The sequence below is a fragment of the Cynocephalus volans genome, chromosome 10 (assembly GCF_027409185.1).
Source record: "Cynocephalus volans isolate mCynVol1 chromosome 10, mCynVol1.pri, whole genome shotgun sequence".
NCBI classification, from domain to species: domain Eukaryota; kingdom Metazoa; phylum Chordata; class Mammalia; order Dermoptera; family Cynocephalidae; genus Cynocephalus; species Cynocephalus volans.
The window spans coordinates 51,690,604-51,706,035 of NC_084469.1; the positions used below are offsets into that span (position 1 = coordinate 51,690,604).

The 15,432-nt window shown below is 55.3% G+C and overlaps 2 protein-coding genes across 2 annotated transcripts; both read left to right on the plus strand.

The window, feature by feature from the left end:
- Positions 1–717: 717 nt before the first annotated feature.
- GNG8 (G protein subunit gamma 8) lies at positions 718–1,168 on the plus strand. The gene is made up of 2 exons (XM_063108882.1): positions 718–801; positions 1,040–1,168. The coding sequence occupies exons 1-2, from the start codon at positions 718–720 to the stop codon at positions 1,166–1,168; spliced, it is 213 nt and encodes a 70-aa protein (XP_062964952.1).
- Positions 1,169–8,234: 7,066 nt separating this feature from the next.
- Positions 8,235–10,557, plus strand: PTGIR (prostaglandin I2 receptor). The gene is made up of 2 exons (XM_063113194.1): positions 8,235–9,002; positions 10,168–10,557. Exons 1-2 carry the CDS (start codon positions 8,235–8,237, stop codon positions 10,555–10,557), a joined length of 1,158 nt encoding a protein of 385 aa, XP_062969264.1.
- Positions 10,558–15,432: the final 4,875 nt, after the last annotated feature.

Sequence of the window (15,432 nt, forward strand, 5' to 3'; positions counted from 1 at the left end):
TTCTTCCCTCATGACTTCATTCCTCCCCCAGTCTCTCCATCTCTCTCTCTATCCCTCCCAAGTCTTTTTATTTCCTTCTGTGCCTTAGCCTCTCTCTGTCACTTTGTTCCTCCCTCTGTCCTTCCATTTGTCCCTCTCTCCATCCTCTCTGCCCTTCTCCCAGGCGTGCCTGGCTTGGGCTCCCCAGCCCCCTCCCCTGGCTGCTAATGAGCAGAGGAGCCTTTGAGGTGGCCAGGGCTGGGGCGGAGGGGAACCCTGGGGGTGGCGGGGGCAGCTGCTGCCAAGGCCCTAATGAGGCCCCCTCTGCGCCCCTCCCGCCGCGATCTTAATTCCCAGCTCCTCCTGGAGCCACCGCTAATTGGCCTGGGGAGGGCTCCCCTCCTGGCTCCTGCTCTATTCCTGGGGGCTGAGGACACCTGGATCCCTGGATCCTGATCCAGCACCTGTGGCCTTCTCCTTCTGTTCCTCTCCCCACCTGCCTCTAGGTACCCCCCTCTGTGCATCCCTCCTTTGTCCCTCTCCTCTCTGTCCATCTGTCGCTCCCTCCACCTGTCTCCGGACACCCCATTCGTGCGCCCTTCCACCCACGCCCCTGTTACCGGCTCCCACCACCACCACCACCACCACGACCGCTCCTGCCTCCGGACCCGGACGTGTCCCGGCCTACCCCGCAGCCCCCACTCCCACCCGGCTTTTAACTCCTTTCCCGCTGCAGCCATGTCCAACAACATGGCCAAGATCGCCGAGGCTCGCAAGACGGTGGAACAGTTGAAGCTGGAGGTGAACATCGACCGCATGAAGGTGCCGGCTCGGGGTGGGGATAGGGCGGGAGCTCTGGGGTTGGGGTCTGCACTGGGGTGTGCTGGGGGCGGGGCCCAGAGCCGCAGTGGGAGGGTCCCCTGTGGAACCAGAGGGACAAGAGGTGGGGTTCGGGCGAGGGGCGGGGCCAGCCAGGGCGGGGCCCACCTAGGGGCGGCCCTGGGGGGCGTGGCCGCGAGGGCGGGGCGGGGCGCCAACCTCCGCACCCCCGTGCCTGCAGGTGTCACAGGCGGCGGCAGAACTGCTGGCCTTCTGCGATACGCGCGCCAAAGACGACCCACTAGTGACGCCGGTACCCGCCGCTGAGAATCCCTTCCGCGACAAGCGCCTCTTTTGCGTCCTGCTCTGAACCCTCCTGACAGCTTACCATCCCCCGCTAAAATATGAATCCAATAAATCGGTGACTGTGGTGGTGCTTGTGCTTTCGGAGAAACTGAGGCACGCACAGAGGTTGGGGCCAGCGTGGGGGAGCCTGTGTCCCTTCTCGTTGCTCTTGAGTGTGTGTGGAGTGTGGGGCTGTGTGGATGCGAGTGAATACAACTTCATGAAAGCCTCGGAGGAAATGAGCCCTCAGTGCTCTGTCCTCGACTGAGCGCTCCACGACCTGATCTTGAACTTGTTTAACTGTCCCAACAGTCCCAGAAAGCAGCTGACTACTTGTATGATACCCATTTTACAGATGAAGAAACTGAGCCAAAGGAAGTCCCTTACTCAAAGTCACACAGCTAGGAGGTCACGGGGTGAGGACTGTGGAATCCAGGGCTCCCCGAACCCCTCAGCTGGCCTCCCTCTTCTCCTTCCTCCTGGGTTGGAGAGTCTTAGGGGCCCCTCCCACGTTTCTCATCCCCTGGATGACTCCACCCTCTTTTCCATATCTACTACCCCCTATTACAGGCCCATTCTGTCCTCAAGCACTGAACTTTTCTCTATTGATTGATTGATTGATTGATTGATTCGTTCATTCATTCTTCCACACACTCCCTGAGTACCTGCTCTGTGACCAGCCATGTGCTGAGTGATGCTGGGGACGTGGCCATGACAAAGACAGCCTGCCCTCCTGGGACTCAGAGTCCAGTGGGAGACACATTTATCCCCAGATGGTGATGATCCAGAGTGGGAAAGGCTGGGGTCAGGGAGCTCAGTGGGCTGGGGAACTCAGAGAGAGTACCTGACTCAGCTTGGGGATCAGGGAGGACTTCCTGGATGAGGGGACATCTGAACTGGGACATGGTAGTAATAAAACTTGGGGACTCAGAGAAGAGAGAAGCATAACTAGAAGGGAGAAGAGACAAATTAATGAGTACATTCCTTCATTCAAAAATTTATTTTTGTTTTGGGGACATTAGTGGTGACTGTGACAGCCCTGGTCCTGCCCTCTGTTTCCCAGTTCACACACTGGGGGCCTGCAGTACAAACATAGCTTGCAGTTATAGTTTTTTGGCTCACTACTGTTGGCCTACATGATGTTAAAAGGTGTTCTTGACTTGATTGCCAAATTGAAAAATAGAGGTATTTCATGTGAAAGTCCATATTTCTGGGTTCTCTGAAATTGTAATATCTGGTCACCCACAGGGTGAGCATGCGCTTTGAGATGGGGCCTGGGCTTTCCAGCTTACCAAAGTCTCCACCATGCATCAGAGACTTCTTATAGTGGAATGAAAAGTGAAACATTCCGTGTCTCTGTTGAAAATGGGGGGAATTAACACCCAGGCCAAGGGTTCGGATTCCTATACCAGACAGCTGCCCCACTCAGGGCCACTGAGTTTGCGACTCCCTCCCCTCTTCTCACTTTGCACTTCCTCTTCCCTCAAGCCTGATATTCCTGCTTCCCAGCTTGGGTTGATGGTGGCTGGACCCCTGGATCTGGCTGGAGGTGGCTCAGTGGGTCTTCCCTCCCTAGAGGGCCCTACGTGAGTCTGGCAAGTGCTCCATTATTAATATCAGATTAGGGTCCCCTGGGTCCCGATTCTGAGCTTCCTGTAGGATTGAGGCAGAATCGGCTGTAATTACATCTCTCTCCTGCCTCCCACCTCTCAGCTGGCTCCGGCCTGGTTGCATCATGTCTGTGGGAGCCCCAGGGGAGACAGGGGACAGTGAGAGAGCCAAGGATGAGCTGAGGGGTGGAGCAGGAGGGTGGAGGGATGCTGGGAGGGAAGGATCCAGAAGACACAGTATCCTTGCAGCTTGGAACCTGACATGCAAAGAAATTGAGGATCCCAGGACCTTTGAGGGCTGCAATTCCAGAGTCCTTCAACTCTGTGGGGCCAGGATCCTGGGGTCCTTTCCCCTTGTTCAACTAGGATTCTGGAGTTTGGCACCTCACAAGTGTAAGGATTCCCTGAGACTAGACTGTTGGGATTTAGACCCTTCCAGCCCTGGAATCTTGAAGCTGTGTAGTGCAAACCCTTCCTCCTTCACATTGCTGGTCTTGGGGGACAGGAACTGTGGAAAAGCAAATGGGGCTGGCTGGCTGTGACCTGGATTGGCCAAGGGAGGGCAAGTGGGAATGGGACACAGAGGAGACCAGGAGGAGAAGTCTGCCTGGAGGATAAGTGGGAGGGAGGATGGGGGACTGAGACCGGGAGGAAGGAGAAGCCAGAAGCCAGAAGGGATAGGAGAGAAGGAACAGGGCAGGTCCCCGGGTGACCAGCCTCCATGAGTGCAGACCCGAATAATCTTATTAATTTTACAACTCAGCAGCAGTACCAGCTTCTAGTCACCAGCTGCTCTTCCTGCCACCCCCAGCTGTGATGTCAGCTCTGGAGCCAGGCCCAGGCTGTGGTCAGAGCCAGGCCAAAAGGTGGAGGGGTGGCCACAGGGAGAAGCGATTGCTCCTAGCAATCCCCTCCCACTTCTGCCCCCAGACCTCGAGAGCTCTTAGCTGCCCCACCCCAGCTGTCTTCTCTGTGAGCACAGAGCAGTGCGTGGCAAGGCTGAGACCCTGAGGCAAGGGAAGCCCAGAGCTAGGATGAGCCATAATCTTGGCCATCACTTACTGGGGGTCCTGTTTCACAAGCCCCATCTCAGTTAATTCTCATAATAGCCCCCAAAGCGACTGTTTATCCACATTTTACAGACAGATAAGCAGGAATTGGGAGGTGATGTCACCTGACCAGTTGGGGCTTAAGGTTGGAGTGGAAGGATCTGATGGATGACCATTCAAGAGAGGTTCAGGGGATTCCCAGGGGGACCTTGAAAGATGGGAAGTGAGGGTACCTCCAGGTGAGGGGCACAACCGAGGCAAAGGCAGGGCAGTGAGAAGACTGAGCCGGAGTGAGAAGCAGGTAGGTAGGCTGGAGCCCATTAGGGGTGGAAGTCCGTGGGCTGAGAAAAATGGCTCCTTGCTGTAGGTGTTGGGACCTGCCAAAGCGGGACAGATCTGGATGAACACATAACAGCTTCTTGAAGCAGCCAGAGGACACGGGCGGACAGGCAGTCCTGGCAGGCATGAGCGGCTGGTGGCGCACGTGTGTGTGGAACCTCCTCCCAGGGCCAGCACCAGGAGAAACCAGGGAGTCAGGAGAGGGTCAGGCCTAGGCCAAGCAGGGATCTTAGGTCTGCAGCATGTCCAGAAGCAGGCCTGGGCAGGTGGCCAGAGGCACTGGGCAGTGGGTGTGGGAGAGGCTCGTTGCAGCATCAGTTTCCTGGTCTGCTTGGCACTGCCCTCTTGAGGATACCCAACAGATGAGATGACTGCACTGAGGGCCCACCTGCCCAGGCTCCTCATGCTGTGAGGAGTGTTACACCCGTAATACTCACCCATCAGATTTGCCCTCGGAGCACCTCTGTGCCCCTAGCCCTTGGCACACAGTAAACTGTCAGTTAGGGTTTGTTGAATGAATAATAAAGCCAGCAGCTATCTGAGGGCTTCCTGAGAGGCAGGCAGGGTGAATTGTCTCTTATCTTCACATAACACTCCAGCAAGTCAAGGCAGCCATTTGATGAAGAACACCAAGACTTTGCTAGAAGTTATTTTCCCAGGGTCACATAGCAAGTGATTGGTGAGCAGTGGAGATGAGCCTCAAAACCTATTTTTCTCCCACTGCACCAGGCCCCCACTCCATGTACAAACACACGCAGGTAGAGATAGCCATAAAGAAACACATGAACCCCCAATAAACAGACACACATGGATGCACAAATAGACCTAGCTATACCCTTCGAGAAAAACCTTGCCCACAAGGCCACCCACGTAGACACACCCATGCCTGCAAAGACACACATTAGCCCATGTTATACACATCCTCACACACACATACACACCCAGCCATATCCATGCCCCGTACACACAGCTGACAATATAACATACATAAACACAGCTGTGCACATGCACACACACAGTCCAATGTGCCCACAATACACACACAACATAGAAACCAGACTGCTGATGAAGACACACCCTCAGAACTCACACAGGCCCACCCACTGGTGCGTGCACGTGCACGCGTGCACACACACACACACACACACACTCACTCACCATGCTGATAAAAACGCTCACTAAGGCCCAGCAGGCCCCAGTTATCCCACACAGACTCACACACTAAGTTCCCACAGCCACAACCCTTAGCACACCACCCTCTCCTGGGTTCCCATCTCCCTCCCCTCCCGAGTGCCACGTGTCCCTGAGTTGGTCCCCATTCTCAGTGGTCTCTGGTCTGTCCTCCCTCTTCTGCCTGCTGCCCCGGGGTCCTCCCTTTCTGGGGAGGCCCAAGGCCTGTTCCTAGTGGTGGGTAGAGAGAGGACAGCTGCTGACTCACCCTCCCAAGGCAGTTTCTTCCCTAGCTCCCTCGGCCCCCAGAAGCCAACCCTCCCACAGCCCAGCCCGGTGACCCCTCACCCCAAGGCACCTGGTTGGGAGTGGAACCCCTCGTGGCTCCTGCTGTGGGCTTGGCCTGTGGGCCCTGGCTGGGGCCACAGCCAGGAAGGAGGCCGGGTGTTCCCGGAAGGGGAGTGGAGACAAGTCTAGCACTGGCAGAGACTCCCAAGACCCTTAGTCCCCTCATTAGGAATGAGTCACAGTCACTGTCACCCCTACTTGCTCCTGATGCAGGAGTACAGAATTGACGCCAACGTTGTCAGAGCTCTTGGCCTTGAGTAGCACAGGGAGGGAAACTGAGGCCTGGAGGGGGCAGGGACTTGTCCAAGGTCCCACTGGGCATGGGAGCAGACGGGACTTCCTGAAAGTTAATGCTCCTGAAGGAGACAGGAAGCTAGAGGGAGGGAGGGTTCGGGAACCAGAGCTCCCCACCTCCCTCCCTCCTACCAACCCCCTTGATGCTGAGACAGGACGTCAGCCTGCCAGGCATCATCCCTTCATTAATATGATATAACTTCCTGAGTTCCCTCTGGTCTGCTTGGTGACCAAAGAGCATAAGGGGGGACTGCATGGCCAGAAAGCCTGGGACCTGCACATACAAATGCCCCTAGAGCATGGCTGTGTGTTCCTCAGGGAGCCCAGTGTGGCTGGAACTGGGGCATCCATCCTGCCGGAAGCTGGGGGTGCCAGCTGGGCATGGGTGATAGGGAGATGGGGAGAAGGGGCAAGGGGCCATGTGGTCATGGGGGCTGGGATGGAGAGGGCAAGGCTGCAGCTGCCCACAATCTAGTGCCTGGGTCAGGACCATCTCTCCTGGCTTTGTATGTGAGACAACATCTGCACAGACTGTCTCCTTGTTATGAAGAGAGCTCTAGGATGGGCTGCTGGCCACAGTTGGCTGCCAGGCCTGTGAAGCTGGTGTCACCCATTGTACAGTGAGAAAACTGTGGTACTGCAGCTTCCTGTCCTTGCCTGGGACCATTACACTCCAGAAAGTGGTTGAATTGGATCAAGAACCCAAGTTGAATAAATGTGAGATGATAACCCCAGTTCATAATCTCTAGGCTTAAACTGCCTCCCTGAAAAACAAGGGGTATTTGAGAGGGTCTCCAAGGTTCCATCTGGGCTGGGAAGCTGCCTGGGAAGCCATGAACTCAGTGAGGACGGGGCCATGTCCACTGTGCTGGCAGCTGGGACATGTGGGCTGACCACACTGGCCCGAGGCTGGGGGTGTGTTTGGGGAGGGTGGGAGATATCCATGTGGCAGTGATGTTACAGCCCTGGACGGCTGCTGTCTGTGGCCAAAATATTATTTCTGGAGGTCAAGGTCGCCTGGGGCCTGGGAGCGCTGGGGTGAGAAACAAAAGGGCGGCAGAGTGCTCCCCTTTGGTGATGGGCCTTGGAAGTCCTCCAGGCCTGTCTCCTACAGCTGGACACCAAATATGCCCTCCTCTATGCTCCTTTCTCAGGGTTCTGAGTGTATGAGCCGAGAGCCCAGGGACAGGATCGAGGGACTGGAATTTTTTTCTCTGGCCAGGACGCCTCCTACCTCAGCCTTTTGGAAGAAGTGAATTGTGTCCAGGGACCAGAAATCGCCATAGTGTCTGGAAAACACTGCATCAGGGAGGAATTTCCTGGTCATTTCTCAATCCCTGGGCAATGTCTTAACCCTGGGGCCTGGAGCCCAGAATAGATCCCAGAGTCCACCCCGGAAGGCTCAGGCTGTGGCCACCCCCTCGAGGACTGGTCAGCTGTGCCCCTCAGGTCCTGTCCTGGCCCGCCTCCCCCACCTCCTCCTGAGTGATGATGACTCAGGGATCCCCACGAGGGGATGGGGAGAAGGGCAGAGACCTATGCTTAGGGAGGTGGCAGGTGGCTCAGTGATCGGGCCTGGGTGGGGGGGAGCAGAGGCAGGAGATGGATGCACTGAGCAGGGGAGCAGCGAGGGAAGGCGGCAGGGAGCCCAGGGCCTCTGGAGGACGTGGGGGGGTGGGGGGCAGGCGGTGGGGGGAGGGAAGGCGGGGCTGAGAGAGGAAATGAAGAAGCCTGGGTGAGCAGGCAAGTCAGTAAGGAGGGGGAGAAGGAGGGAGGGAAGGAGAAGCTGCCACAGGAGACCGAGACTGCCACAGACAGCTGGACCTGCAGCAAGCGAGGGGACGAAAGGAGAGACAGAGAGGCTGGAGAGGTGCAGTGAGGAGGGGCTGGGAAAGCAGCGATGTAGAGAAGGAGGGGATAGAAGGTGGGCGGGAGGGGCAGAAGGAGACGAGGGGGTGGCCAAGGGAAGGGACAGAGACAGGGAGACGGAGAAAGAATAAACCAGGGACACTTGGAGAGGGAAGGATGGAGACAGAGAGAAGAGAGAGACAGAGATAGGGAAGGAAAGAGATAAGGGTGGGCAGGGGAGGGGGAGGGGGGAGAGACACAGACACAGACACACGCACAAGAGCTGGGGGTGGCTGCGAGACCCGCAGCTGCCATAAGGGCCTGTGTGGTGGTGGGCATGTGAGTGGGCAGCAGAGGAGGATCCGCTGCCTCTGACCCCCCACCTCCTGCCCTTGGGACCTTTCCAGCCCAGGCCAGCAGACGGCGGCAGGGGATGGCGGACTCGTGCCGGAACCTTACCTATGTGCGGGACTCGGTAGGGCCGGCCACCAGCACCCTGATGTTTGTGGCGGGTGTGGCGGGCAACGGGCTGGCGCTGGGCATCTTGGGGGCACAGCGGTGGTCGCGCCCCTCGGCCTTCGCGGTGCTGGTCACCGGGCTGGCGGTGACGGACCTGCTGGGCACGTGCTTTCTGAGCCCTGCGGTGTTCGTGGCCTACGCTCGCAACAGCTCCCTGCTGGGCCTGGCCCGGGGCGGCCCCGCACTGTGCAACGCCTTCGCTTTCGCCATGACCTTCTTTGGCCTGGCCGCCACACTCATCCTCTTCGCCATGGCCGTGGAGCGCTGCCTGGCGCTCAGCCACCCCTACCTGTATGCCCAGCTGGACGGGCCGCGCTGTGCGCGCCTGGCACTACCTGCCATCTATGCCTTCTGCACCCTCTTCTGCTCGCTGCCCCTGCTGGGCCTAGGCCAACACCAGCAGTACTGCCCGGGCAGCTGGTGCTTCATCCGCATGCGCTCGGCTGAGCCGGGCGGCTGTGCCTTCTCGCTGGCCTACGCCAGCCTCATGGCCCTGCTGGTGGCCGCCATCGTCTTCTGCAATGGCTCCGTCACCCTCAGCCTCTGCCGCATGTACCGCCAGCAGAGGCGTCACCAGGGCTCGCTGGTCCCTGGGCCGCGGGCTGGCGTGGACGAGGTTGACCACCTGATTCTGCTGGCCCTCATGACGGGCATCATGGCTGTGTGCTCTCTGCCTCTCACGGTGAGTCCCCTCCGGAGCTGGGGTGGAGTGGGCAGAGGAGGAGGGCAGTACCCAACTTTGTCCTCCATCGGTTGTGTCCGTTTCACAGGTGGGGAAACTGAGGCTTGAGAGAGGTCAGACAGAGGCTTTGTCCACAGTCAAACAACTCCCGACTTCCTGGAGAAGTCTCTCCCAGTTTGCTTTGGTCCCATTTAACTCCTCCTGACCCTTTCTCTCTCCCTTCTGCATCCCCACTCCCCCATAACTAAATGCACCTCCATTCTTCCCCTGACCCTGTCATGATAACAAGACCCACCAAGCACTGAGCACTCGCTCTCTGCCCGCCCGATGCTTGGTGACTCACAAACACTTCCTCAGATGATCTTCAAAGTGATTGTATGTCCCCATTCCACAAGCTTTAGCAGGAAACAGCGCAAAGGCCCTGTTCTGTCCCCATTTTTACAGATGAGGGGCAATGTCTCTTGCTTATGATCATGCAGAGCCAGGCCTCAAACCTAAATCCTCTGATCCCAGAGCCTGACCTCCCACCCACTGTCCTGTCCCCTTCCCCAGCCCGGGGCCCCAGTCTCGTGTCCTCTGCCCTTTGAATCTCCTTGCCTCACCTCCGTTTCCTGCAGGCCTCCCACTCTGCCCCCACCGCTGGAGGAGCACAGACCCTTGTACCCACCCAGTGTCTGTGACATCTGTTCATGCCACCTTGATTCTAGGCCTCAGTTTCTCTTTCTGTAAAATACAAGGGCTGGGCTGGATTTGGGGGTCCTTGAACTTTTTTGGGGGGGGTTACAATGACTCAGAGACTGGAAGCTGTGGACGGATTACATACAGGCACAACCACAGCTCTGCATGCAGCTTCAGTGGGCCCAGAGATGGCAGGTTCAGAAATCTGCGGAGCCCAAGGGTTCTCCTGGCTGCGAAAGGTGGGGGGACCCACGTAGCTGGGCCCCATTTCTCTCCCTCTGGGTGTCTGCTGGCTATTTCTGAGGATTTCTCTCTCCCTGCTCCCCAGATGCATTTGCTACTTACTTTCCATCTTATCTTATTTTCTTCCCCTCCTGACATGCCACCTCTCCCTGACCCCTGCTGGTGAGCATGTAGGAGGAGGGGCCAAGAGTGGGGGAGGTGGAGGACTCATGGGTGCTTCCTGACACTCTTGCCCTGCCCTCAGATCCACGGCTTCACCCAGGCCGTTGCCCCGGACAGCAGTGAGATGGGGGACCTCCTGGCCTTCCGCTTCAACGCCTTTAACCCCATCTTGGACCCCTGGGTCTTCATCCTTTTCCGCAAGGCCGTCTTCCAGCGACTCAAGCTCTGGTTCTGCTGGCTGTGTCCCGGGCCCGTCCGTGGTGACTTACAGATACCCCCCTCTGAGCCAGCCTCAGGGAGGAGGGACCCGAGGGGCCCCACTGCTCTTGGGGGGAAAGAGGGAAGCTGGGTGCCTTTGTCAGCCTGGGGTGAGGGTAAGGTGGCACCCTTACCTCCTGCACAACCGTCCAGCAGCAGCACTGTGGGAATGCCATCCAAAGCAGAGGCTGTTGTCGCCTGCTCCCTCTGCTGACATCTTAGGCTGGCCCTGTGATCTCCTGCCCTGCTTTCCCAGGGCAGGAGCCAGAAAATCAGGGATACAGCTGATGACTGCAGATGCCAGAACCTTGGTCCCCAAATTCTGGGGGGTGATCAGCTGCTATTTCTCCTCCTTCAGGGTGGCCACTACAGGCTCTGGGAGGAGAGTGAGGGAAAGAGGGAACATTTACCCTGGAGCACAAAAAGGAATAGTTCTCTCAAAATAACCAGTGGCCCGTTCAGCCTGCTCTGACTCTCAACTCTCCATCCATCTCACTGTCTAAATATTTAGAAGGGCAGAAAAGTTCCCAGAGGCTTCTGTGTGCTCAGGTCTGCTTGGGGTAGGGTTCCAGCACCCATCCTCATCTATTAAGGGGGCCCAAGCCCCCGAGGATGGCCCCACCCTCTCCCAAGTCACTCTGAGAACCACCCCCTCTCTGTCCCATGAGAGCAAGGGATTCTTGGAAAAGCTCCCTGCCTCTTTGGCTTCTGATTCTCCATCAGACTTGGGAGCCCTGGCACCCCAAGGGGAGGAGGGAGGAAGGGGAAACTGCTGCACTGTGAGTGACTTGCCAGATGTGTGCCTGGTATGAAAAGAGTCAGAGAAATTCCACATAGCTTGGGGGGCTGTGAGACGTGAACTGTGGGGGTATGGATGGCGGGAGATAGATGGAGAAGCTGGGAAATGAAGGGGTCGGGGGTGCTGATCCCAGGTACTGCCCAAGATGTAGACCCAAGTCCTGTGCCTGTCCCCAGGGTCCTGAATAGATAAACTGCCTCCTTACAGAGCCTGATCTCCCCTCACGTGTCCCTGGAGCCCTCTCAAAGATTTATTAATTCATTCAACAAATACTCATTAATTCATTCAACGAATACTCAGTGGATATTGACTCTGCTTGGTGTTGGGGACACAGACAAGTCTCTGCCCTGCCCTGGAGCCCTCTGGGGTGATTTCCAGCTTCCACCCTCCTCCCCGCTTCTCACGGCCATTCCCTGCTCTCAGAGAGGCCCAGAATCAAGGGTGCTGACTGGCATGAAAGGAAGTGAGTTGGTGTTCAGGGTGTGGGGAGGGTGAGTGGGAAAGCCCCCCCACCCACCAGCACAGCCAGCCCCAGTTCCCCTTTCTTACTTGCTCCTGGGTTAAAACAATAAATCAGCACCTCGGGAAGGGCAGGGTAGGTGAGGCATAAGCCTCCTATAAAGGCAACAGTATCTAACACTTAGCACCTCTCCCTCCATCCTTGCAACTCCCTGTCATTAGAGCCTTTCTACAGAGACTGGAAGCAAGGTCCATAGGAGGCACTCTCCTACCCTGGGCCACACAGCGAGCAGAAAGGGAGCCAGCCTTATCTAGTCATCTCCAGGGCCCAGCTCACTGCTGAGACGGGCAATTGCCTCTCTGTACCTTGGTTTCCTTTCCATCATAACCTAGCACTTAGTTTACAGGGTTGCTTTGGGGATTAAGTGATTCCTTCTGAAAAGCAAGTTAGCATAGGGCCTGGACTAAGGTCCACAATAAATGTTACTATTGTTGCCATTGTTGTTGTTGTTGCTGTTGTTATCTTGGCAAACATGATTTGAAAACAAAGCAATGCTTGGCTCCGTTGTTTTGACTTTTCTTTTTTCAGTGACTGTGTTTCAAATCAAATTACAGAAGAATAAGGGATGTCTGGGAGAGTTAAAAATGTGTCTAGGTGACTGTTTAATGGATGTGGGGTTTCCTTTGGGGTGATGAAAAAGTTCTGGAACTAGATAGTGGTGATGATTGCACACGGTGTGAGTGTACTAAATGCCACTGAATTGTAACTTTAAAATGGTTAAAATGGTATCTTTTATGTTATGGGTATCTTAACACGATAAAAAAAAATGTAGTTATAACACCAAGGTCAAGGGTTCAGATTCCTGTACCAGCCAACTGCCAAAAAATAAATAAAAACTAAAAGAATATAATACTAACAAAAAATTAAGAGTGTTTAGAAACCTTTATAGCAATCTTGACAGAGTAATATTATATTGGTTGAATTTAATAATAAAAAAGTCCACTTGTAAAAAAACAAACAAAAAAACAGGTCAAGAAACATCAGGTTGGAACCCTGCCCTTGCCACCAAACCTGGTCTGGCCTCAGCAGGAACAGACCCCCCCCAACCCCACAGACGATGAGGAAGGGATGGGGTGGGGACATTTTGGGGGTGGGAGCAAAGAGAGAGGGGACCTGCTGGGACAGGTAAGACCCCAGGTGGTGCCCACCACCTCTCTGTGTCATCCCTGAAGGTGGGTCATTTCTGCCCCTCTGACTTCTCAGGGCACTAAGTGCTAGCGCAGGGTGAGCATTTGAGCCCAGGGCATCCCCACCTGAGGTGGGTGCCATTATCATTCCCAGTTTTCAGATGAGGGGAAGTGTGCGGAGGGATGAGTGTGGAAGCTGGTTTTCTGCTAGCTCTTACCCACCAGGTCTAACATCCTACGGTTCACCTCAGACCCCACTGCCTCTCACTGGATATCTGTCTACACTGTCTGCCAGGCCAGGAATGGATTTCCCCCATCCACCCACGGGCTCTCGGGGCTGAGTGGAAACTCTTCTTCCGGCTGGTGTCCTGACCCCTGCCACCCGAGTTCATGCTCTCCGCCGGCCGCTGTGCTGTCTGGGCAGTCACTCCCCTCCTTGCAAAGCTCCCAGGACTCTGGCTGCTTGGAGGCCCTGCTGGCTCTGCTGCAGACCCTGCCCAGGGCCACGTCAGACAACTGAGGTTTCTCCAAAGAAGCCATTAGCTTTCAGGCCTCTACGTCTTTGCTTATCGAGTTCACTCTTCCTGGAACAATTGTTTCCCCTTCCCCATCTGTTAAAAGAACTCTTGCCCTTCAAGGTCCTGATCAAACTTTTCCTCCTTCTTGAAGACTTATCACTCCTCCCTTGACACACTCTCAGCACTTTTTTGGCTCCACAATGGCACTCGCTACAGTGATAGCACAAACGTGTCTGCCCACTCCTTCAGCAAGGTCTTGTCGAGGGCTTACTGTTATGTCAGGACTTGTCCTGTGATACTGGGGACACAGCAGTGATGAACATGGCCCTGGCCTTGCCCTCCTGGGGCTTACAGTACAGTGGGAGAGACAGCCCTGTCCCCAGAGTGGTCAGGGCTGGGAGGGGGCCAGAGGAGTCTAGGGGTGTGTCATGGAGAGTTTCTTGGAGGAGGGATGGCTGTTCCAGGACCTGAGGTTTAGAAGAAAGTGAGCCAAGCAGAGAGGAGTGTCTCTGTAGGGCTTACAGTTCTGACTCTGGCATCTGACACCTCTTTCCTTTGGCTTCCTGTACATTCATTAATTCAACATATTTTCCCTTGAGCCCGCTCTGGTCCTGAGGCTGTTCTGCACCTGCTGGGGATATAGTTGTGCCTGACACAGCCTTGGCTTTCCCTCGCTCATGATCCAGGGGGCGACAATTTAATAATCATATAAGTGTGTGTTACAATAAGCAGCTAAGATACAAAATTACAAACTGTGATATGTACCAAGAAGGCACAGTGCAAGGATCTGAGAACATGTTCTAAGTGCCTGCCCTAGTCTTGGGTGGTGGTCACGAAGCGACATGCTGGGAATGGTCTGTCTCCCTCAAAGGGATTTTATTAGTTTAAAAATTCATTTCTTTACTCATTTCTGTCCCTCTAGCACCAGGCCCGACCCACAGATGGGACTTAAACACGGGACACACATACACAACATGCATGGCTGGTCCCAGGCGTTGCAGCTCTTGTGGTCATTGCCCCACCTGCTGGTCACACTGGGAGTGACACTTAGGAGTGGCCCCAGAGCTACTGTACTACAAGGCTGCACTACCCTCTGGGAAGTGAGGGGAACATGGGGAGCCCCCACAAGGGCCCTGGTTGGGCACCCCTAGTGTGTCCCTTTGTCTAGTCACCTCCTCAGGACAGGATTTGAGTTGGTCTAGCAGGTCGTTGGACTGCACTGGAAATTATTCCCCATCTGAGAACTTCCTGCTTTGGGCTACAGTCAGCTCCCCTCAGTGCTTGCCCCGCGGCCATTAGGAGCTGAGTGGCATCTATGTGTCTTTGATTAATAAACAATGGGAAGGAGAAGTCATGATTATTTAATAATGTAGCCTGTCTGGGAGTAAAAGTCTTTCAAAACATAGGGCCCAAGAGGGAAAATAATAGGCAGTGGAGAGGCATGGGCAACGGATGCAGTGGTTAAAAGCATGGGCGTTTGGGATCTGAGTGAGCTGGGGTTTTGAGACCCAGTTCAGCCACTTCCAAGAAGTGTGGTGTGATTTGAGAGGATTTATTTGTCAAGCCTCCATTCCTTTACTGTCAGAGCTCGAAATTAACTTATCTCATGCCTATATGCTCAGGACAGAGTATGCACACCCCAAGTAGTGCTGAATGTTAGTATGTCTTTTTTTTTTTTTTTAAAAGATGACCGGTAAGGGGATCTTAACCCTTGACTTGGTGTTGTCAGCACCACGCTCAGCCAGTGAGCGAACCGGCCATCCGTATATGGGATCCGAACCCGGGGCCTTGGTGTCATCAGCACCGCACTCTCCCGAGTGAGCCACGGGCCGGCCCTGAATGTTAGTATGAATCAATCTGACCTGGGTGAGAATTAGGTGAGATGATATCTATAAAGTGCTTGGCACACCTGCTGAAGTGGTATTTTTATAATCCTACTTTTACAGATCATTATTATTCCCCATTTTGCAGACTGGTAAACTGAGGCCCAGAGAAGGGAAGTCACTGCTCTAGGTTATCAAGCAGGAGGTGGCAGAGGTAGCCTCTGATGCTTAGTGAGCTGCCAAGACTTTCTCCAGTGAGTGGTCCAACTGGAATTTGAGCCCGATTCTATGGGACAGCAAAG

Coding starts and splice junctions, on each gene's coding strand:
- PTGIR (XM_063113194.1), top strand. CDS start 8,235: ATGGCGGACTCGTGCCGGAACCTTACCTATGTGCGGGACTCGGTAGGG. Junction 9,003..10,167: donor TGTGCTCTCTGCCTCTCACG/GTGAGTCCCCTC, acceptor CCCTGCCCTCAG/ATCCACGGCTTCACCCAGGC.
- GNG8 (XM_063108882.1), top strand. CDS start 718: ATGTCCAACAACATGGCCAAGATCGCCGAGGCTCGCAAGACGGTGGAA. Junction 802..1,039: donor TGAACATCGACCGCATGAAG/GTGCCGGCTCGG, acceptor CCGTGCCTGCAG/GTGTCACAGGCGGCGGCAGA.